The sequence below is a fragment of the Acartia tonsa genome, chromosome 1, assembly GCF_053477335.1.
Source record: "Acartia tonsa isolate MP-2025a chromosome 1, ASM5347733v1, whole genome shotgun sequence".
NCBI lineage: Eukaryota > Metazoa > Arthropoda > Copepoda > Calanoida > Acartiidae > Acartia > Acartia tonsa.
In genome coordinates, this window is record NC_137260.1 from 20,135,025 (window position 1) to 20,158,766 (window position 23,742).

General features: G+C 32.6%; 2 protein-coding genes across 2 annotated transcripts in view; both read right to left on the reverse strand.

Annotated features, from left to right (window-relative positions):
• LOC145314562 (transmembrane protein 245-like) overlaps positions 1-10,868 on the reverse strand; it is a 36,943-nt gene extending 26,075 nt beyond the window's left edge. Inside the window, exons 1-6 of the mRNA XM_080154534.1 lie at positions 10,705-10,868; positions 10,461-10,556; positions 10,080-10,234; positions 9,410-9,485; positions 4,829-4,876; positions 4,314-4,370 (exon numbers count right to left, since the gene is read on the reverse strand). Of these exons, the coding sequence (XP_080010660.1) occupies positions 4,314-4,370; positions 4,829-4,876; positions 9,410-9,485; positions 10,080-10,234; positions 10,461-10,556; positions 10,705-10,725 (453 nt within the window). The 5' untranslated portion in view covers positions 10,726-10,868. The remainder of the gene's footprint in view (positions 1-4,313; positions 4,371-4,828; positions 4,877-9,409; positions 9,486-10,079; positions 10,235-10,460; positions 10,557-10,704) is intronic.
• Positions 10,869-13,582: 2,714 nt separating this feature from the next.
• LOC145326804 (uncharacterized) lies at positions 13,583-23,369 on the reverse strand. The gene is made up of 14 exons (XM_080170225.1): positions 23,298-23,369; positions 21,643-21,770; positions 21,136-21,277; positions 20,671-20,820; positions 20,307-20,445; positions 18,749-18,860; positions 18,356-18,515; positions 17,678-17,817; positions 17,390-17,456; positions 16,448-16,567; positions 15,901-15,975; positions 15,515-15,616; positions 14,580-14,682; positions 13,583-13,757 (listed from the first exon to the last, which is right to left on the reverse strand). The coding sequence occupies exons 2-14, from the start codon at positions 21,673-21,675 to the stop codon at positions 13,583-13,585; spliced, it is 1,518 nt and encodes a 505-aa protein (XP_080026351.1). The 5' UTR covers positions 21,676-21,770; positions 23,298-23,369.
• Between the last annotated feature and the right edge of the window lie 373 nt (positions 23,370-23,742).

The window sequence follows — 23,742 nt, forward strand, 5'->3', positions numbered from 1 at the left end:
TACTATTTTAGGTAGCATTTTTGAGCTCAGCACCCATAATAACCTAACCCTAGACATGTCACAAGCCCTATGTATTCATTCTACTCTTGGCCACTCCCAGCTGAGCTGCAGCTGTTACCCAGCTGCCATATGGATGAGGCGCCACTATTTTTGGTAGTATTTTTGAGTTCAGCACCCATAAAAACCTACCCCTAGACACGTCACAAGCCCTATGTACTCATTCTTCTCATTCTACTCTTGTCCGCTCCCAGCTGAGCTGCAGCTGTTACCCAGCTGCCATATGGATGGGCTGCCATTATTTTTGGTAGTATTTTTGAGCTCAGCACCCATAAAAACCTACCCCTAGACACGTCACAAGCCTTATCTACTTATTCTACTCTTGGCCGCTCCCAGCTGAGCTGCAGCTGTTACCCAGCTGCCATATGGATGGGCGGCCACTATTTTTGGAAGTATTTTTGAGCTCAGCAGCCATAAAAACCTACCCCTAGACACGTCACAAGCCATATCTACCCTTCATACTTTTTGCAGCTCCCAGCCGTTTTCAGCCGGTTCTAGTCGTTTAGCAGCTGGTACTAGAAATTTAAAAAATGGTTATTGCTATCATTTACCATGAATAAAACCAAAAATAAGTTTTTAAAAGTTGATTCCTACGTAATTAATGATGAATTTGCCCTGAAAACAGTCAAAAAACGGCTAAACGGCTGAGCTGCCAGCCGCCAGCCGTTACTTTTCCAACTTTTTGTTCGATTTAGGGAAAAAAGACCTACCAAGGATTACTCATGCAAAATTTCAGATCGAAATTCGAATTCTAAGTACCATTTAATCACTGATTACGAGATGGTTGCATTAAAAACCCCCCCCTTTTTGTAGATTTTTAATGTGATTTTGGTGGATTTTCACGAAAACAATTTTGCCCCACTAAGCGATTAGTGGGGCAAATGTTTTTTTAAGAACCCACCTCTGGTCATGTAAACTCACACTTTTATATATATAAACTTTAAAAAGTAGGTTTAAAAAGAAATAGAAAAAACATTTATTGATAAAAGTATAAATATTTCATGTGTAATCCGAGAAACATTCAAGTATTATAGATAAACTCAATATATACCTATTTGTCAGAAATAAAGAGATACAAATACTGTTTTAAAAATAAATTCAAGTAGGTACTTTAGAAAAAAACCACATTAAAATAGAAAATTTTTGTGCCCAATGACTTCACTAAATCTTACGTCCACTTAAGATATCTGAATGTTAGAATTAGCTAAAACATTTTACTTCTTGAAAAAGATACGACATAGATAGTGAAGGAAGTAAAGTCATTAGGGTTTCATTTGTTAAAGTGGACAAAACACCTTTAAAAAACCCATATTCCAGGGTGATATAGAAATAAGTAGCTTCCACACTATTTGTGAGTCAGATTGTAATAAAAAAATAAACTTATATTTTCCCAAAGCTTAACAATCTAAGATTGACATAAAATTTTCAATTTTAATCTTAATGTAGATATGAATCTTAACTTCAGACAATAGGGGCTACATACATAATAAAATATATTATAAACAGCTTTCCGTTGATATTAAAGTGAAAAAAGGGGGGTGTAATGCAATCAATGTATAAATGGCACTTAGAATTAGAATTTCGATCTGGAATTTGCATGAGTAATCCTGGCCTTGGTAGGTCTATTTTCGCTAAATAGAACAAAATGTTGGAAAAGTAGCGGCTAACGGCTTAGCCGTTTAGCCATTTTTTGGCTATTTTCAAGGCAAATCCATCAAGAAACCTATCTCCACATAATACTCTTTTCCGCTCCAAAACGTTTTCAAACGGTTCTAGCCAGTAGTTGCTGGTACTAGAAATCCTAAAATGTTTATCATTTCACATGATTTAAAGCAAAAATATGTTTTAAAAAGTTGATTCATATAATGTATGACAGATTTACCCTAAAAATAGCAAAAAAACGGCTAAACAGCTGATCCGTTAGCCGTTACTTTTTCAACTTTTTGTTCAATTTAGGGAAAAAAGACCTACCAAGGATTACTCATGCAAAATTTCAGATAAAAATTCGAATTCTAAGTGCCATTTATACATTGATAACGAGATGGTTGCATTAAAAAAAACCTTATAGGATTAAAACCAGTTTTGTTAGCCTGGGCCTTAATTTTATGATTTTCATTATACTATTCGTGGAAAATTGTCTGTTATATGATGCTATAGGTACATGATTTTTCAGTATGGCTGAGAAAAAGTTCTATTCCAGTAGTTATTAATCGGTTTCGAAGCCAAACTGCAAAACATTACATATCCCTTACTTTTAGATTTAAAAATACCACCAACAGAATAAAATGCGCATATTTAATGGACAGAGAAATATTGTAAGTATATATATTTTAAATATTTAGGATATTTCATACAGTAAACAATCAGGTTATTAAAAAAAATAATTCCTGTATAATATTCAGATATGTGAAGCAACACTGAAATTCTATGATTACTATACCTACTTCTTATTTCACAGTTATATCAGAGTAAAATACAGGACTATCCTTAGCTAAAATTTTATGTGTTAATCATGATATCTAGGATTTTTGGTATAACCTTAGAATTAAAACCAAGAAATATAAGTTTGAATGTAAACCTTTTTATTACCACTGTTCTTGAATTAATCTTAAAAGAGGGCTAATTTATATTACACTAGTTGCTTCTCCCCTGGCCTCTAGGGTAGGGCAAAGCAGGACAGGAAAATAGCCTATAACCACCAAAAGAATCATATAAAGATTACCTGAAAAGTACAATCAATTCGGACCAGCAGATTCCGAGATCTTCAGCTTCAGACAAAAAATCGATACTTATCTATATCAAAGGAAAGCCAACTTTGTCTGTGCCTTTATCCCAGAATCTAAGCAAACCTTTGAAAATAAAATTTAGTAGGAGTCAGAAAGTGGGCATCTGCATTTTATCAAAAACATGAAATTTCATGGGGGATTACTCTAGAAATATTTACTATATATTTATATATTTTAGAATACAAACAGAAAGACCTTTAATTCAGCAAGATTTATTTCTAGGAGAAACTATAAATGTAAAAATATGTTTATTTTATATGTAGATTGATGTAAACCAATGGACTGCAATAATAATGGCAATTGAAAGGAACAGTTATTATTTGTAGGCATTATTTCCTACCATATGGAAATAACTTGATTTTAATAAGCTGATAATGTTTAACTTTTAGGGTCCTTCCTAAGCTAATAGGGCTTTATTGAGGTATGTTTAAAAGTACGACAATATTTTTTAGAATAACTCGCCAGGTACTCATATATATTTCTTTTATGGATTTATGTGCATCTATAAAGGCCACATTTACACCAATACTATACCACCAAGTATCACAAATTTAGAAGAAATGTAGGGATATGAAAACGGCAAGAGAATATTTGCTGAGGACTATTTATTATGTATACTTGTATCCTTAACCGCTGGACCAAAATGGTTTTCCTTTACAAAGTAGCTTCTCCCAAGAAAAATCGCCCCCAGAAAAGAAATACCAAAAAATAACTTAAGTACCGCTAGAGACCGTTACTGACTTACTGGGCTCACCTTCTTTCAAAGGTGCCGAAAATTTATCTTTTTAAAACTACAATTGAAAGGATTGGGGGGGGGGGGCGGCGGACGACAGTATCCCCCCTTACCCTACCAAAATACATTCCTAGCATTCCTGATAAAATTACAATTACATCTACACCGGTACATCCCTAAACCTTTATTTCTGATTTTAACACATACACATATCTTTCCCATGCATTTATGGAAGATATTTTACATGAAAGGTGGAGGTAGGTAAAGGCAAGGCATCAAAGGAAATGGCATCATTTTGGGCCAAAAGTGAGTGTGGGTTTTATGTAGCTATATTGAGTTTTTAGCTGAAGATTTAGTTGGTAAATTTCAAGTAATAATTTAATAGCCGAAAAGGAATTCGCCCAAAAATATGATGGGAAGTCAACACAACCCCCCCCCCCCCCCCCCACCTAACTCTCCTCCCCCCCCAGCCCCCCGCAAAAAAACCCAACCACCAATTGTACTCTTGTGTTTTGTAATCGGCGTTTTTTTAACAACTATAATTGCGACAGCACAGAAATCGATAAGTTTTAACAAATAGTAAAGGACCCCTAATTTTTTTTGAGGTGGTATCATTTAAATCAATAGGTTAAAGTATAGCTACTTTAGAGCAAATACATACTTAGTCTTAAAACAACATGAAATAGTTTGGATATTTCTACAATAAAAAAAAAATAAAAACTAAAGATAGTGTATACCTCTCCAAAGCTTGAAGTGATGGCTGTGCCACTAACTTTGGGTCCATGGCCACCCTCCTAAATAGATAAAAAATAATATAAATTTTAAAACTTCTTTTTTTAGAAAGAAAATAACATTATACATAGATATAGTCACTCATTAAGCTAGAAGGACAATTACATTTTTAAAACTATTTATTAACTATATATTACAAAATATTATAACAGTTACTTTTTAGTTAAAATTTTTAGATGCCTGTCTATTTTTCTTTCTGTTACAATACAATTTCTATCTGGTAATAAATACTTTTTATTCTGAGGACCGATTTTGAAGATTTTATCAATATGAACTGTCTATCCATCTATCTATCCATATGATTTTACTGTCCTGTTTTAAAATCCAATATTGATATAAAATGTCTATAGTTTTATACTTTGTATACTGAGTTCTCTTTGTAAAGCCAATATTAATATGAACGGACTATTTATCTATCTATCATTGTTTTACTAAATATTTTATTTACCAAACAGCTGACCTGTTTTAAAATCCAATATTGATACGACCTGTCCCACAGTTCTAACACCTGAAATAATAGAACATGATCAGTCCTTTCCCAAGATCTTAATAAACAAGCACAAAATCAAAAATTTCATCGCCTACTGATTCCTGTAACAGTTAGATAAAATTTAGAAAGCGTAGCATCTCTTTGATCTTAACCAGAGTTGAATTCCGTATTATCGTTTTTAACAGGAATTTGCCATATATATAATCAATAAGCTATAAAAATTGGAAAGAATTTTAATGAATATAATAGATTTGAAATCTGCATAAAAATTTTAAGGATTTTTTATAAAATTCGTTTTTTATATAATTCATTATTTAAAAGCGCAAATCCAATTTAAGTTTATAAATTTTGACCAATAGGATAGATGGATTGGAAGCTACCTGCGCTCTAATTGGTTGAATGATGTACGTCACTTAAGCTTCTCCAATCAGGGCGCAGATAGTTTTCAATCCACCAATCACAGATGTCAAAATTATTTAACTTAATTTGTATTTGCGTTTATAGATAAAGAATTATACAAAAAACGAATTTTATAAAAATTCCTTAAAATTTTATGCAGATTTCAAATCTATTATATTCATTAAAATCCTTTCCAATTTTTATAGCTTAATAATCAAGTCATACCGTATTTCAGTAAATTTGGAATACATCTATAAGAAATTTTCGTTCAGTTTTCTAAATAATGTTAAATACCTACTCATTTCTTTTTTACTCTACATTTATTTATGTTCGAATGCCTGTCCTTTTCATTAGTTTGACTTCGCTTTTGAGCACGTTGTCATTCTTTTTCGGTTATATTTTGCCAAACTGTAGTTGTTTAAATATTAACTATAAATAGCCAAGTCATGCTAAACTTTAGCCACTGTCTTGTACTTTCAGTAAAGGATTTGGATCAAAATTATTGTTCTTAAGAATTTTGACTTAAGTAGAACATTGTGTTACCTTATTTTTAAAAATTTCCAAGATTTGTACTATAGTGAAAGTATGAAGTGTTGTAACAAAACATTTACATTATTCAATTATTGTAAATATTCATATAAAAATTTTGTCTGTGTAAAAACAAAAAAAATACTCTATTCATTGGTATTGTTCCATTATTGGTATCTACGTATTAATCAACAATCCCTCATTTGCATTAATTTGTACAACAGGCTTTGAAACTGTTGTTCTTAGTTGATATGCTACTTTGTGCACATTTTGTCCTTTGTTTTGAAAATAACCAAAATTTGATTGATGAAGATCAATCACTCAATGGTAGGCATTGTAATCTGTAACGTATGGACACTGAGAGTGTGAAAGCATTGTCGGTCTCTATCACATCTAAATAAGTTCCTGTAGTCACAATAATAACAGTAACACAGCAGCGTTACAATTCAACTATTTAAATATTCGGATCTACTGCAGTTCATGGTAAAATATTGCTGGTAACGAATGCTTCCTGTTTCCTGGCAATGTTAGAAGATTCCTGGATCTAGCATAACAAGAAATATTTCTGGAGCTACCAATGTTTAACTTTCCTGTTTACCAGCAATTTATGCATATTCCTGGCCACTACCATGTTTGAAATATTCCTGTTAAAAAGCAATATTTCCCTTTTTAATTCACATTTCCATTTTATTACACTTACCCCACAATTAGAGGTTTATAAGATTCACACAACTCAAAAATGGCTATTTTGGCATGTTTGTCTGATGTGGTGTGGTGGGGTGGGGGGGGGGGGGGAGGGTAGTGGTGTTTCTCTGTATTAATTGAGGGAGTTAGGAAAAGCTATAAATATTGCTCCGCTCTGCAACAATTCACATTAGATTAAAAACCTTAAACTGATCAAATGTAAATAATGAATTAGAGATAGAGGGGGGGGGGGGGGGAGACAAATATTATAAAAATTCCTTATTTCTAATTTTTATCAACAGTTATTAATACAACGTTTACGAAGGTGTAAAGTAACAATATAAAAGTAGTCAGGAAAAACTTTAAGGTTAATAGGTCCTGGGAATATTAAAACTTTTTGGTTTATCGGTTGGCAAGATCCCTTTGTGTACAAAGACCGTCAAACACACACACAAACGGACACCCTGTTACTTATTAATAAGTATGAAACTCATTATGTAATTGTAACTTACTTTTCCTAAATATTTTATTTTAAATTAAAATCCTTCGCGCTGTCTGTACAGTATTGAGTGGGATGGGTTGTAAGGTATAGTTACGAAATTTTGGCGCCAATTTAGACATATGCGTGTAAATATTTATTGATTTAAATTTGAAAGTCTAAAAAAGGGAGGGAATATTTAGAATAATTTGAAATAAAAATCTCCCGCCATAATCTAATTACTTACATGGTTTCATGGTCTGTACGTCACAGTTACGCCACTGTTTTTGTTGATTTAGGCTATAATTGTTGGCGTTATCCTCTTCTTTTTTTATTCAATTTTGATTCCTCCTCCCCCCCCCCCCCCCCCAAAAAAAAAAACAATGAAACCTGGCCGCGGCACTTTTTTTATAATTAGGTTAGTTTAGGTTATAGAGGCTAGAATTAAGTTTTGGCATTCTATAGGCGTTCAAGTTCGTTAGTTTTTCTGTTTGATTTCAGAGCCTCACCTAGAAATAAATTAATTTATTAATACGATTAAAATTACGAATAACTCCCCCACTTTTCAATATATTATAAAAATAAAAAGTCGCGCCTAAATTTTGGCGCGAAAGTGGATATTAAGATAGAAACAGTTAAATTTATAGATAAAGATCCAACTCTCCTATATCCTTCTCCCACCTCTATTAATAAAATAATTGAAGCAACTGACCCTTATTAATCATTGCTGTTTACCCCCTAGGAAAATGTGATAAGGGGTATGGGGTAAAAACTCCTGTAAGCCAGTATTCTTCTCTCATTGCTGGTAACCTGGAAAATTTGCAGATTGCCAGCTAACAGAAACCTAGGATTTAGGGGAATATGCGTGCTGCTGGATCCAGGAATCTTGTAATATTGCCAGGAACCAGGAAGCATTCGTTACCAGCAATATTTTACCATGAACTGCAGTAGATCCAAATATTCTACTGTAATATACATGTAGCAAACAACAATGGTCCCCAAATCTGATAAGAATGTGTCATTGGTTTTACATTTGGAATAAATTATTCATTTTGTCTTATATATCCACAAATTCAGAGAAAGCGAAAATTGAACTAGAAAACAATCCTTATAATAAAGTAACAGGTTTTCTGTCTGTCTGTGTGTTCCCAAGAATCTCGCTAACCGTTGAACCGACACAGTTCTCCTTTACAGTGTACCACTGATAGGGCCTGGGCAGGTTTATAACTATTTTGGGGGAGGGTACCTATTCCAAGTGAAATTGCAAAAAAATTATAATAGCGCCACCTCTTGGCCATTTAAATACTTTTTGATTAACAGCTGATCTTAACATAGATTAAAAAGAAAACATTTTACGTGCGGCTAAAGGCCTCTGGGCACTTACTGGGGCCAAAAGTTACTACTATTGTAAAATGAAGTGTAAAGATGAGCAAAGAAAATAAATTTTTTTATCCTCCTTATTGGTTAGAAATTATGCCCAATTTTAGTACGAAACAGGCGATTTTCATTTCATTCCCATGATAAGCCAGCTTTGAATAATTGAATTTCTTTGGTAAAAGCTTTTTGCTTGGAAAAATTATAGCGTCTATGGATAGGGTCATTTTTTTGCGTAATTCCGTAAATTTAGGTGTTGGGCTGTGGTCAAATGCTCTTATTAAGTCAAAGTGTTTTAATCTCTACTTTTTTCATCTCTTCAATTTTACATGTTCAAACAAAATAGTTTTAAATTCCCCTATCTATAAATTATTTTTCAGAAAAATTAACTCCCATCCATGTTCTCAATAATCCCAGAAGGTTTCTCAGATCCAAAAATTCTGGAAAATGAAATAGTGTTTTTTTGCAATGAATTATTAAGTATTTTCTCATACTCATCTTTAATAAATCATCTTTAAAACCATGGGATTACTTATATAATAAAGGACAATTATGTTCAATGTTTGAGAAGTGCCATAAAACCAAAAATAACAAAATAGTCCGTCCGACCGTCTGTCTGTCCGTCCCTTAAGATCTCGGTAACCAACTGAACCGATTGGATTCTTCTCTTCAGGTAATATACCTTATGGTTCTGTGGTGGTTTTAGGCTATTTTCTTGGGGGATGGGACACCCCAAAACCCCCCCAAAAAACATTTAAAAATGTGATGGTCGTTGCACCAGAGGTATTGAATTTTTTTTTTTAATTACCTCTTGGGGCATAGCCCCAAGAGGCTAGGGGTGAAGCCGCTAGTCGAGGGCAAAATAGTAAGACTTTGAATTACTGAAAACAATATTTTTATCTGGCAACTCCAATTGGCCTAAAATTGGACTATTTTATTTTAGATCCACTCCCACAGGTTTTACCTACCCTTTACAGACTTTGAACTACAATTTTTTTAATATTGAAGCTTTTCCCAAAAATTCAAGTAATTAATTGCTCCACAAAACTTGAATCTTAAAATAGCAGTCGTCATATTCCCTAAATCACCTTTTCTTCTAATTCTTTGATGATATTTGTATCAGTTCCTTCCAGAGTGTTATGCAGAGTTGAAGATATCCAAGTTCTAAAACAAACAAAAAATCAATAATTTCGTTTTGGGGTTTCTCATTAAGGAAGAGGTTTAAATAAAAATTCTCCTGTTTTACTTACTTGCCATTGCAATAATTTAGGGAGTAGACTATAAGAAATCAAATAGACCTACTATAGCAGTCAAAAGAAAACATTAATTAAGAAATAACTCAAAGTCTGACACCTGCTTTAAGCTAAAGCATAATATAATAATATTATTATCCCTTTTATTAAATTCTCTAAGATATTGTTGTTAGCGCTAATCATTAATGATATCCCATATTTTAGGCAGTAACATGACCCATCATCAAGATCACACAAACTGTAAATACATGTATAGAAACTTACAAAGCCAAAGATTAAATACAGCTGCCAAAATATAACTGCCAGGACGTACATGATAAGTCAGCTGATTTGTGTCTATGTGACGTTCTAATGGACTGGGTGTATCATAGCGAACTAATCCATCTTCCTGCTTTTAGAACAAGCTTTTTATAATGCGAGGTGAGTGAGTTTTGCCATATTAGTTAATGTAGGTAGACTTAGTCTATTATGTAATTTTATGCAAATAAGGCAAAAAGTAGGATACCTGCCATATGTATAAGCCTCATCCATAACTCCTTCCATAGATGTATTCTCTGGAAGAGTAATGTTAAAAGTTGACACAACAAAAGAATCTTTCATCTCTAAAGAACTTGCTATGCTGGCCACTGATTGAATTATGTAAGCAGATTCAGCATAAACCTAAAAATATTGTTAAAGAAGATACAACAAATTAATTATAAGAAAAAAGGATTTACTTCATGTGATGGAAAACTATTTTGACAACCAAAAACCAAAGTTTGTTTTAAAAAGAAATCTCAACAGTAACACCTAATAAAACTATTGACAATATCATGTAGGTATTATTTTTGATTATTATTTTCTATAAAAAAAAAATAATACCACCCTAATTAGAATTCTTACTTACTTGAATTGATATAAAAATACTGGCAAATATTGTAATCAAAACAATATTACTGATGAGAAAAACTGTTACAATATCATCTACATAGTGCGTTGTCACCTAAACAAATAAAAAGTTAGTACAACAGAAATATTTCATTAATGATCAAATTAAGTTTTTTCTTAACTTAAAACTTCTGGATTTTAAAACTGTCTTGGTTTAAAGATTGTATGAAAAAGTAGGATTGAATTATGTCAGATCTTTATACCTTAAGAGCATTTCTTTCCATGCTGTACAGCAAGGAGGTGACAAGCCTAACAGGATATGGGAAGAGTACATCAGAATTGTCGGAGTACCATGAGTACACTGCACTGTACACTATGGTCACTTGGTCTTGTACTATGTCCAGGCTGGCTATGTATTTCAGAAATCTGTTCAATGGTCAACATTAAAATTCTATAGACCCTTACAAGTTCAATAGTTTTTAAAAATCCTTAAGTATCAGATTATATTTGTAAATCTAGATCTCATAAACGGCTGCACTATATGTCTACATTTTTCAGGAGGCTATTCTTGGTTAGGTTTTAGGCTGTTTACTTCTGTTAAGATAAATTACTTTTGAATAATAGTCATCTCAATGATTTTTGCCCAATAATTTTCTTCTAGCATGCATTAAATAAAGACTAAATACCTAAGTGGAATTAAGAATGAGTATATATTTATTCAGGGGACAATAAAAATAGCACATGACTACTAAAGATTTTAGAAAACTGAAACTTTAATACAGAAACAAAATTTAAAATGATGTTAAACATTTAACGCTTTCCCTTTATTTTATTCACGTTCGAATTTTACAGGCAAAGTTAAACCATGGTTTGTCATTCTAAATAAAGCTTATCCTGTATGGTTCTATAAGTTGAGGTAAAATTAGTACTGTCATGCTTTATAATTGACTGCGTACTTGTGTTTGTATGTATGAAGTACCTAGAGTTTGTATGTGGTTATGTGTGGAAGGTATTCAAATGTTTGCTGTTAATATTGTAAGCCCTTTCAAAGCAACAAATTACTTGTTATGAATTCAATTTTCTATTGTAATGTTTTAAAATATACCAATCCAAAATTAAACCCCACTTCCTTTTTGTTAACTTTTCATAATCAATTCTTTCAATTTTACTATTGGCTACACCTCTGGCCTCTAATGGCTCTATATAAACAGTGTGTTTTTTTTATGAGAACTTTTTTGAAAGCAATTTTACCCCACTTATAGTTATCAGAATTTAATGATTAATGGCTTATTTTTTTTGTTTTTTAAGGCAATTAATAGAACAACAAAAAAATATTTCAGTTTTTATTTAAAAAGTACAGTAAAATTTCAAAACTTAGGTGTCAACATATAAAAATGGTTTTTGCGCATTTTTTCTTTAAAAAATGGATTTTCTGTAGTCGACTTTGGGGGGCCAGTACTCCCTCCCTGGTTGAGATATGACCTTCAAACTTTGATATGTTCTAGTACATGTACCTAATAGTATCTGTATACATTTTTAGCTCTATATCTCAACTTTGAAGTGTTTAGCAGCCATTCTTGCAAAAGGTTGATTATTTGAGCATAAGAAAAATGCGCTAAAACCGTTTTTAGATGTTGACACCTAAGTTTTGAATTTTAGATTTTACTGTACTTTTTAAATAAAAACTGAAATATTTTTTTGTTGTTCTATTAATTGCCTTAAAAAACGAAGAAAATAAGCCATTAATCATTAAATTCTGATATCTATAAGTGGGGTAAAATTGCTTTCAAAAAAGTTCTCATAAAAAAACACACTGTATATATAAAGATGCAGAGGATAGAAAAATAGCTGAAACCATCACAGGAACATTTAAAGGCTACCTAAAAAAGAAAACCCAACCAGTTCATTAGTTATTGAGATCTTAAGCTTCAGATAAATAACCCTTACTGCCTCATATAATAGGATGTCATCTTTTTCTGTTCAGATTCGCTAGGCATTAAAGTTTTCAAAAGCTTCAATAAAATTGCCTAAAAAAGCAGACCACTCTAAATGTTTATTCATAATACTTGAAAATCAAAATTGTTGCGATTTTTTTGCAATAGTTTCAAATTCTGCAGCAAAGTAGGAACTTCTATGTGTATATAGATCAAAGGAACTCTAATTATCCCTCCATTAAGCAAACATATTCTACTTTAGGGTTACCTTTGTCAAGGAGAAAGGATATAAACCTAAAGTGTACAAATTCTCCGATTTGGGGCGAATATAACAATAAAGTACTAATAAGCAAGGAGGGACAAGGATCATAAAATTCAAGGAAACCTTTTCATTCAAAGAATAGAATGGTGTAAAATTTTGAAAATAAAAAATAATCTATACCTACCTAATATTCAAATATTTCCTCAATACCTAGTGGTATCAAATACTCATTCAAAGTCAAAATTTAAATAAATATATAGTATGTAATAATTTTCATATATAATTTTAATGAATTATTTCAAAACGTAAGTAAAAATCGGCAATGAAAACAGTTTTTTACAGCAGTTCAACTATAATATAAAATTGGTAAAGTTTTATAGTTGAACAGCCTCGACTTCACAGGGTTGGGGAAACAAAAAATTATCAATCCTATCTCATATACAGAAAGAAAGATCTTTGATGGGACATTTTATATTTTTAAATATTATTTAAATTGTTTTTGAAACTAGCTAGGTAGTGTTAAATAAAATTTAGTTTGTTAGATAGATTAGGCAGAACATCTATTGCATGAAGCATAAATATACGCTTTGATGGGCATTTTAAAATTTATTTTTTTATCAAGTCGAAATTAAGTTCTTCCTCACAAGGACACAAGTAACTTTCTTAGGAAAGACATAATTCACCTTACAATTACGTATTAATAATAGCTACTTATTGTTAAATGAAATACACACACACACACACCAGAAACCTAATTAGGTAGAAATAGAATAAGAAACATTTATTCAACAAAATCAAACCATTAGCTGTTAAATCCTTGATAAACCTGCCTTTTGCATATTTTCAATCATGCCTAACATATTTTTTTATTTTGTTCTCAAAATCTTCATTAAACAAGTTTTTGCATTTGCAGATTGTAAATTAAAATCTGTAACATTTTCCCAATCAATTTTGACACACGCAGTCGGAAAGTCCTTCTCCTTTATAAAGAATATAATAATTGTAATGTTGATTCCTTTTGATAGAGGTGTAGAGGATGGATAAAGGCACAAGAATAATCAGATCAGGATGCAGCCAAACCTGTACTAACATGCAGCACCACAGGGCCAGGTAAATATATCTGAAAATTTACATATTTTACAGTTAGACTCAGGAACAATGGAAAAGGATTCTGACAAACATTTCTACGTGAAAATATCCTCATAAACCACTTTCCTTCTCCACTACCCCTTTCTTCCCTTTAGTTACAGCACAAAACAAGATTTACGCCACAAAAATATCAATTTTTTTGGCAATTTCAATTGGAAGAAATTTGCTGAATCACGGCCCCTAGTTTTACATAGAAACTTTAAGTCGTTTATAATTCACTAGCTGCTTCGCCCCTAGCCTCTAGGGGCTTTGCCCCAAGAGATGGTAAAAAAAGTGTAAGGTGAAATTTGTAAAAAAAAAAAAATAATAAGAAGGACCAAGGAAATCTTCCACAAAGGAAATATTCCTCAAAGGAATCTTCTACAAAGGACCAAGGATATTTCTTACAAAAAAAAAAAAAAAAAAAAAAAATGAGGGGGATTTTTTTGTTTTTGGGGGGGCGTTGGGGGTGTCCCACCCCCCAAGAAAATAGCTTAAAACCACCACAGGACCAATAGGTAGATACCCTGAAGAGTAGAATCCGATCGGTTCAGTGGTTACCGAGATCTTAAGGGACGGACGGACAGACAGACAGACAGACAGACGGTCAGACGGTCAGACGGTCAGACGGACAGACGGACAGACATCGTTCTACTTTGTATTATAGATAAAAGCTATAATATTTGATTTTCTTCCGTTTTTTATATAAAAAGTTAGTTTCTACTTATAATAACATGTCCACAAGGATATCTTTGAACATTTAGTAAATATAGGTACCACTATCATTTTTATCTGATCAAATTATAGGATTTACCTCATGGAGTCATGTTTCATTTCAGCCAGTGAAGATTTTCTGCGCTGGTATCTGAATGACCGGCCCAGACGCGATCGTGGTGTACTCGCACCAATGTTTCTACCTGATGAAAATGATCTATTATTATTATTATGACATTTCTTTAATATTTTGTTCAATTTATTGATAATGAAAAGTTTCAGGATTTTAGTTGTACAGTTGTAGAAGAAAAAAACAATTGGTTGGTACAACTGGTACATTTATCCCAAAGCCCTTTTTTTTATCTCTAAATACATTACCTAGTTCAATTAAAGGGTGAGCAAAAAATGCGTAGATTTTTAAAATTCAAATTTCGCGGCTTGTGTTAAAAGTAGAAAAATGTTAAGTATACTGTTAGAACCAACATGAAGTCTATTTTTTGGAAACTTAAAACTTGACTTGCGAATAAAGTTTGGGACATTTTACCAACTAGCTCTTAGATTATTTGTAGCACATGAACCGTTCTTATATTTCCATGAACTAGAGTTCATAACGGTTCTAACGGTATGCGTAAAATTTTTCTTCTATTAATATCAGCTGCGCAATTTGAAATTTAAAAATGCACGCAGTTCTTTTGGCACACCCTATTCTCTAATATTTAGTAATATACTCGCAAGTCAAGTTTTACGTCAGTGGGGACATTTTAACGCGTAGCACAGGAATCGTTCTTATATTTTAAAAAATAGACTTCATGGCGGTTCCAACAGTATGCCTATCTTTTTTTCTACGATTAACACAAGCCGCGCAATTTGAATTTTAAAAATCTTCGCATTTTTTTGCTCACCCTTTAGCTAGATTTTAAAACCCTCTTTATGAATGCTATCATAAATTTACTATGACAGTTAACTTTATAATAGCATCATTTGTTTATTAAAACTCAGTAAATCTAAACACTCATGAAGTTCTTTTGTACGTACCTATTTCAGATATATTTGGTCTATTAGCCAAGACACCATGTTCCTTCTTCAATGCAGAAACACCAGGGTGGGGAATCTTGAAATCTAACTTTGGCGTTGATCCTAACAAAAACAATAATATTTTTAACAAAAAATACATTTTCTCTTTTCACCCCCTAAACCTCCTTAAAATCATGTCAGGGTGATATTTTTTAGAAGGTAAAGTAAACGTGCCAATTTTTACAATCAAGTTTGAAAAAAAGGAATGGCAAATAAGGTGAACCAAAAAAATTAAGTAAATAAGGTAACAAACACTATGGAGTAAAAAAAGCTGGATTAATACTTAGATTATTAAATTTGCATATATTGGCGTGCAAATTGACAAAATAATTGATTCTGTTTCTTACCTAGCTGAAGTCCGCGTGGCTTAGTTGGAGTTCCTTCTCCTTCCCCAAATCTTGTTGCCAAAATACCAGCTGGTCCTAATTTTATAACTTTTTTAGAAAACCAAAGATATCTTTTTAATGCTTTGTGCCTTTTTTGGTAAGAAATAATATCAAAGTTTTACAGGTTATTTACGAGGTTCAATAACGTTAGACAAGCTCTGTTTGAAGCAATTGAAGGATTTGGCAACTTTAAATTTAATTAAATCTTTAAAACAAGTTATCAAAGGCTTAACCAATAGAATATTTAATTTCAATTTATGTAAAACTAATATAATCAGAGCGAAGCTCAAAAAATCAAACGTTTCAGATATGTTGGACAATTTTAACATGTCTATATTAAAGACAAGATCTAACCATTATGGATTGACGGCTCGACCGTGGAGAAAATTTCGCTCTTAATACGTAAGTTTGGTATAAATAATCCTATTTGCATTTTATAGTTTTTTTAAGCATGCCTTCACTTTAATGCCGTAAACTTTTTCTTAGGTATCCATTTATTTATACCTACCTACTACTCCACCCATTTCTGAAGGCTTGGTGGTTGTTGTCAAAGGTGTTGAAGTTGTTGTGTATGGTTTAGAAGCTGTGGCCAAAGGGGTGGATGTTGTTGGAAGTTGCTTTAAATTTCCTATGGGTCAATCAATAGTATTGATTCAATACTCACTCAAATATAATTATTAGAATAAAAATATATTTTTATGATTTTTGTCATCTAATGTTCGGTTCTTCCACCAATTCAAAAACTTTTTTCAATGCTCTCTCGTTTTATTCATAAATTGGAATACAATCTGATATAGGTATTATTCAGGATAAATAAAAAGAAGATATCAGGGTAAAAGTTAATTTGTTTACCTTTTTAAAAAGAAATATCTTACCTAGAAATAAAAAAGTGTGGTTATGTACTAAGGATGGCAATCCATCAAATTTATAGACCTGATTCGGATTCGGATTTCGGATTCTTACAAGAATCCGTCCAAAAAAAGGCGGGTTCCCGCGGATTCCGGATTCTAGCAATATTTTAAAAGGCTTTTTTTTAAATTTAAAAAAAATAAGTGCTACAACTGTCCTAAAAATTAATGTTCTTGGTGTTCTCTATAATTCACTTCCGAGAATCAAACCAGATTTTAAAAGATATTATATATAATGATGATAATCTTTGCCTTCAAAAAGGCGGAGTTGAAAGAAAAACTAAGGACGCTAATTTTAGCCTACCAATTAAGAATCCGAATCCGCCATTGAAAAACGGATTCCGATTTCGGATTCCAAAATTGGCTAAAAATTGGGCGTGTTCCGGATTCTGGATTCCGGATTCGGATTGCCAACCCTAGATGTACCTAAGTATTTAATTCATTTTCATATAAATGGATTTATATGAAAAATTCAATAAAATTGAATGTGCTGATCATACATATATTATTTAGTTTAGGTCAGTATTGATCAATCCCTGGACCAGAAGCTAATGGCGTGGAAGTGGATGGAACTTTGACTTGGCCTGCAAGAATCCTGCTATCATCCATCTAGAAATTAAAGATTTTAAAGTCTAGGTATTTAAATTAATTTTTGTGAGAAAGACATGACATAAAAAAGTCTTATAGAATATTTTTTTTGTGAAAAAGAAATTTCATGATTTTAAGAGAATTCTAAATCAACAAAATTTGTTATTTTTTTTTTGGAGTGAATAAAATTTCGTTGTTGGTATAAGCTGATATAAATCACATTCAAAACTTTTAAATCTTTCCTTATTGGCATCAGGCGAATCTTCTCCAATAGAGGGTGTCTGTATGAGGGTAAGTTTGCGCAGGACATAGATGATAAAGGTTCGGACACGCGAATTTTCGCCATCAGTTTCGTCGTTGTCTCCTGTTGAGCCACTTCCTCCCTGGGTATATAATTGCATTATATTTCATTGCTATAATAATTTATATGCCTACCATTCAAAGGAATTAAGACTGTCAGTCATGTTGTTTACAATATACGAGTTAGAATACTCTTTGATAATTGTTATTTTCTTGATGTATCCTAATTTAACTAAATCAGCATGAAGTAATAATTTTTCTTGTAAATTAAACTTTTAATAATTTTTATTAAATAGTAAGGTACTTCAATAATTAAAAGCATTTATTTAATTTACTTAAAAACTCCGAGTTCATTTGAATTTATCTTACAATAAAATAAAAAGAAAAAAAATGTAGTACCTAGTGAACTCGTTGTCGCTAAATATTCTCGAAAAAAATTATTACTTGTACTATCGAGTTGTATCAGTATTTAATAGAATTTACCATGTAAGATATAATACCTAACTAAATTAATATGCCACATGGATCAAAAGTATAATGTTTATAAAATATAGCTAGGTATCCAAATTCAATTTTCTTTAGTGGCAGGATGTCAGTGCAAATCCCTGAATGCAAGTTTTCCTGAATATCAGAGGTATCTGGATCCCTCCAGTAATTAGTAGAAACATAGCCCAGGATAACAGCTGATGAGAGGAGGTAAACTAAAGGTGGCCACAGGTAGCTCACCAGCAGAGAGCCAACCATCAGCCAGGTTATACTGGATATTAGTATACAGAATACCTTAAATAAGGAAATGATAATTGAAGAAACATGAACATCAAAATACATTTAATTGAAAAAGTACAATTATTCAAAATACTAGAAAGCCCCTAATGTCCAAAAAGTTAAACTAAAAAAAAACGATAGAAAGGTTACAAAATGAACAAAAATATTAAAACTAACCTTATATATGATAAAATATACAAAGAACTAACCTTGTATATGAAAAAAGATTCAAAGAGATTAGAACCCACCTTATATTGAGGAAGTAGAATGATGGAAGATACAAAGAGTAAACTGCTAACAAGAACATGGGTGGTTTGAACTCTTGCAAAAAATCCAGGTATAGTTATCAGCAAACAGTCTCTGATTCATTTGTTCTTTGTTTTTTATTTTCAAATAAAAGGGGGGGGGGGGGGAAATGTGGTGACTCGTCACACGACATACCAGCAATTTTATTTTGGGTGCTACTCCCTTAGTTTTAGAGATAATTGGATGAAATCTTTTGGGCTGGGTCACTAATTACCCCAACTATTGGTATCTTTAAAAAAAACGGCGGCGAGACCGCCGCTCCCGCCGCCCGCCGCCGTTTTCCGCCGCCACCACTTAGTCATTTATTTCAAATTCTCGTTTATGAAGGTATATCTTAAATACAGTATGCTACTTCCTTAGTTTTAGAGATAATTGGATGAAATCTTTTTGTTTGTGTCACTAATTACCCCAAGTTTTGGTATCTTTCAAAAAAAACAGCGGCGGGACCACCGCTCCCGCCGGCCGCTGCCGTTTTCCGCCGCCACCATAAAAAAAATTTTTATTGCATTTCTCGCCGAATTAGGCAATTTGGAATCATTTGAGACCATGTTATTTTTTTCTAAAATTTTTCCCCTTACAAGCAACCCTGCGGGGGGACTTGAGTCATTTTTTCAAATTATCGTTTATGAAGGTATAACTTAAATACAGTATGCTATTCCTTTAGTTTTAGGGAAATTTTTGAAAAAAATAACTTGGTCTCATATTATTCCAAATTGCCTAATTCGGCGAGAAATGCAATAAAAAATTTTTTTTGGTGGCGGCGGAAAACGGCGGCGGACGGCGGGAGCGGCGGTCCCGCCGCTGTATTTTTTTACTGACCTACCTAATAAGATTTTGTTTCAATATCTTTAAAAGCACAGGAGTAGCACTGAATTTAAGATATACCTTGATAAACGAGAATTTGAAAAAAATGACCCCGCAGGGGTGCTTGTAAGGGAAAAATTTTTTGAAAGAAATAACATGGTCTCAAATGATTCCAAATTGCCTAATTCGGCGAGAAATGCAATAAAATTTTTTTTTTTGGTGGCGGCGGGAGCGGCGGTCCCGCCGCCGTTTTTTTTTTTAAAGATACCAATAGTTTGGGTAATTAGTGACCCAGCCCAAAAGATTTCATCCAATTATCTCTAAAACTAAGGGAGTAGCACCCAAAATAAAATTGCTGGTATGTCGTGTGACGAGTCACCACATTTCCCCCCCCCCCCCTTTCTAGGGAAAGTTGAAAGAATGAAGGTAAAAATCTAATATTCTATTTAACTGACCCCAAAACTTAAGTTAGATCCAAAAATGGATTTATCATTACTTGAATCTTACACCAGATTATATTGTTTACTAATAAAGTAAACTTTGTAACAGGCTAAAATAACAATCCCCCCCTCCGGATCCCTCTCTTTATCAATGAATGAAAGTGAATAGCAACCTAAATTGACTACAATTTTTCCCCTGAAATAATCAATGTACCTATATATTCTACATTATAATTAAAAATGAAAGAAGAAATGCCTTAGAACAGTGAGAGCTTTGACACAATGATCAGGTGTATACAGGTAAACCAGGTAGGCCCAGAGCCCAACCAAGAGGCTGGACCCAATAGGACGCCATTTGGACAGGCAGTACACGCCAATATAGTCAAATACATTATCTAAAATAATATACAACGATTAGGTATAAACAATAAGACTTCAATCTAAAAATAAAACAGCTTTAAACCAACCCGGTAGCTAAGAGAAGCCTCTACTAAACAATGAATTACTCGGTTTAGTGTTTAGCTATATCTTAGCAATAGCATACCAAAAAACTTATTACATTCAGGGACAATTACATTATTCTTTGACTTATTAAGTTTTTAATTTTTGTAGGTACCTACCTATTGAAGTAAGTAGAGATTTAGCAACAGTAAGACCCGCATTCGTTTCATTCTGTTGAATTTTCATAAGCGCTTGCCGTAACTTGTTTGTCAGTGACCGCTTGTAGGGGTGCAGCAACACGCCGGTCAAAAGTGCCCAGGCTAGAGGTACTAAAATAAAAATAAACTTAGACCAGTGACCGCTTGTAGGGGTGCAGCAACACGCCGGTCAAAAGTGCCCAGGCTTGAGGTACTAAAAAAATACTTTGTCATATGACAACTAATAAAAGAGCATTGGTTTGGTTAGAGGTATTGAAATAAAATATATATTTGATGGGTAGGTACTTATACTAATATTTAATTCACGCAGGCTTACAGTTAAATTGATAATTCTAAAATATCTCTTTTATTACATCCCTATACATAAGAAATATTTGGTCAACACAAAATAATGATTTGATATACCTACCATAAAATAATACGTACCTACAAAAGGTTCCAGTATGCTGTAAACATAGAACAACCCAGCCCCAAGACACGCTAATGATGACAGAGCTATGGCATTCAGGAAGGAATTGCGTAAATCTTTGTCCTGGCGCAAATCTTCCAGCAATGGTGACGCGTACGCCCCTAGCGTCGATACTTAAAATTAACATTCTCAAATTTGAAATTTAGGCCTATGTGCAGCTGAGGAGCGACTGCCGGACCCTGCTATATAGCTTGTAAAATTATTTAATTTTTTAGAACATTCAATAGTTTGACTTCCATTGCCCTCTCTCAATGTGTATAAAATCACATCTAACTCTGCATGCCTCTCGTAAACCAATACTTAACCTAACCTATTAAAAAAACTTCTATGCAAAATTTAGACATAATTTAGAAAATTTTGCTTAGTAACTTGTCATTTTTCTATAATTGTATTTCAACCCTGTACAGGAAAACAAGGACACCAAACTACATCTAATAAAGAGGCTTTTCAATTTAAGTATTCGTCCCTGGAGTAATTTGGTCCAAAGAAGCAGTCATTTTTACAGAATTTTCAGAACATTATTTTCATTTTCTTTCATGTTATATTTGTGTTGTTGTTGAAGCTATCTATTATACAGGACGGATTCATTTCCCTGAAAAAAAAGAAGCTAATATGAAGCCTAATTCAACAGTTATTTTGAAAGTTAAAAATCAAGGGGTACAATTTATTTTTAAAAGAGATAGTTGCACGAAGTTCATTTAGCGAGTTAGGTACTTCGAGTAGTGAATCTTTAATGCTTTAAGTAAATACTAGCGGCTACGCCGCTAGAGGCCTCTAGGGGTACTTAAGGAGGGGAGAGTCGAAATTGATAACCCAATCTATTATTTTTGATTTTAAAAGAAAAATGAAAAAAAAAATTGGGGGGTGGAATTTTTTTTTGTGGGGGGGATGTGACCCCCTCCATTAAATTTTTTTTTAAAAATTGGGGGTGGGAGAATTATGGGCACTTTCTCTTTGGAGGGTTGTGGTACCCTCCCCAAAATATTTAAAAACCTTCCCGGGACCTATGAGAAGCTACCCTGTTAAGGAGAACCCGATCGGTTCAGCGGTTAGCAAGATCCTTCGGTACACACAGACAGACAAACAGACATCCTGTTACTTTATTATAAGGATGATAAATATGGATTAGCCATAAAGATAATCGAAAGAACAATTAACGTTTACCAAGCAGCTTTTGTTTGACGTCCAAAAATGTCAAATTTTTGTATGAGGAAAGTCACATTTTCAGAAAAATGATTACACGCATAAGTTACAAAAATACCGTCTGCATATATAATTTTGTTTTTAATAAATAACAAACAATCAGGCACCACTAGAATTATTGTCATGCTGTAGCAAAAACAAGGCCCCCTTTGACCAAGGACGTCCAATAGGGGGGGGGGGGGATCATTCCCCCCAAAAATGTAAAATTCCCCCCCCCCCCAAATGAAAAAGTTTGGACGCCCTTGTTTTTGACAACTATAAATAAGAATATTTGGATCATAAACGGTCTGTTAGGAATAGTTTTCTTTTCAAGTTCAAAAACATTTATTAGGTTTGATTTGCTTTTTATATATGTGAAGACAAAAAATATAATTCAACAGCTATTAAAAGGTAAGTACATCTAAATTAAGCTACACATTTCCTTAAAATTATCAAATTATTTTGCCGCAAGGTTCTTAATCTGAAATATTATTTTTGTGTTAATTAATTTGTAGACGCAAATTTTTATTGAATATTTCACTACTTCTCAAGTACGCTCAAAACTGTAACTAAGTGTACTTTTTTATCTCATTTTTTTACATTCTGAACGATCAAAGTACAAACTGTAATATAATTTAATAAAGCAAACAAGTTAAATGTAAAAAGGACATTTTAAGAAGGTAAAGGGTATAACCAACAAGAGATATAAATCTTAAATAATAATTGGGGGGCAAATGGAGAGGTCGTCAATTTTACTCTGTTTCCCCCCAACGACAGCTGAAAACAATGTATGGGTTTCGTGATATTTTTTGAATTAATTTCTTTATTGGTATAAGCTGCATTAAAGATAAAAATTTCAATAATATTTCAGGATGCAACTGATTTACTTAAATAAACTATGATGAAATAGACCTGGCAGCCTTACTCACGTACTTACCTACCTAACCCAATTTTTGGGTTCACTACCACATTTTTATAATAATCACATTTTCTTTCTAAAAAATAATCTGAAAAGAGATTGTATAATAATATTAAACTAATAATAATCGTCTGATTTAGGAATAAATAAGTTCTGGTTGAACAATAAGGATTTACAATTTATATTAGTACAACAAAACTTATACGTCAGGACTGTATATGTTTTTATTTAATTTTCAAATATTTTTCTATAAGTTACTCTTGAAGATTTTAAAGATTTTTCCCTTGCATTAAAAAGGAATAATCATATCAAAAACATTACACAAATATTAATATATAGACTCAAAATGATCCAAAAATAGTTTTCAGTGGATAATGACAAAAAGTTCATTCCCAATGCATTTGGATGTAGCTCCTTCTTGCAATAATATGTTTAAACATTTAAGTAGTTACCTAATTAAAAC

Coding starts and splice junctions, on each gene's coding strand:
- LOC145326804 (XM_080170225.1), bottom strand. CDS start 21,675: ATGACTGCTTCTTTGGACCAAATTACTCCAGGG. Junction 18,516..18,748: donor TTCTACTTCCTCAATATAAG/GTGGGTTCTAAT, acceptor TCCTTATTTAAG/GTATTCTGTATACTAATATC. Junction 16,568..17,389: donor TTCCACGCCATTAGCTTCTG/GTCCAGGGATTG, acceptor ATTGACCCATAG/GAAATTTAAAGCAACTTCCA.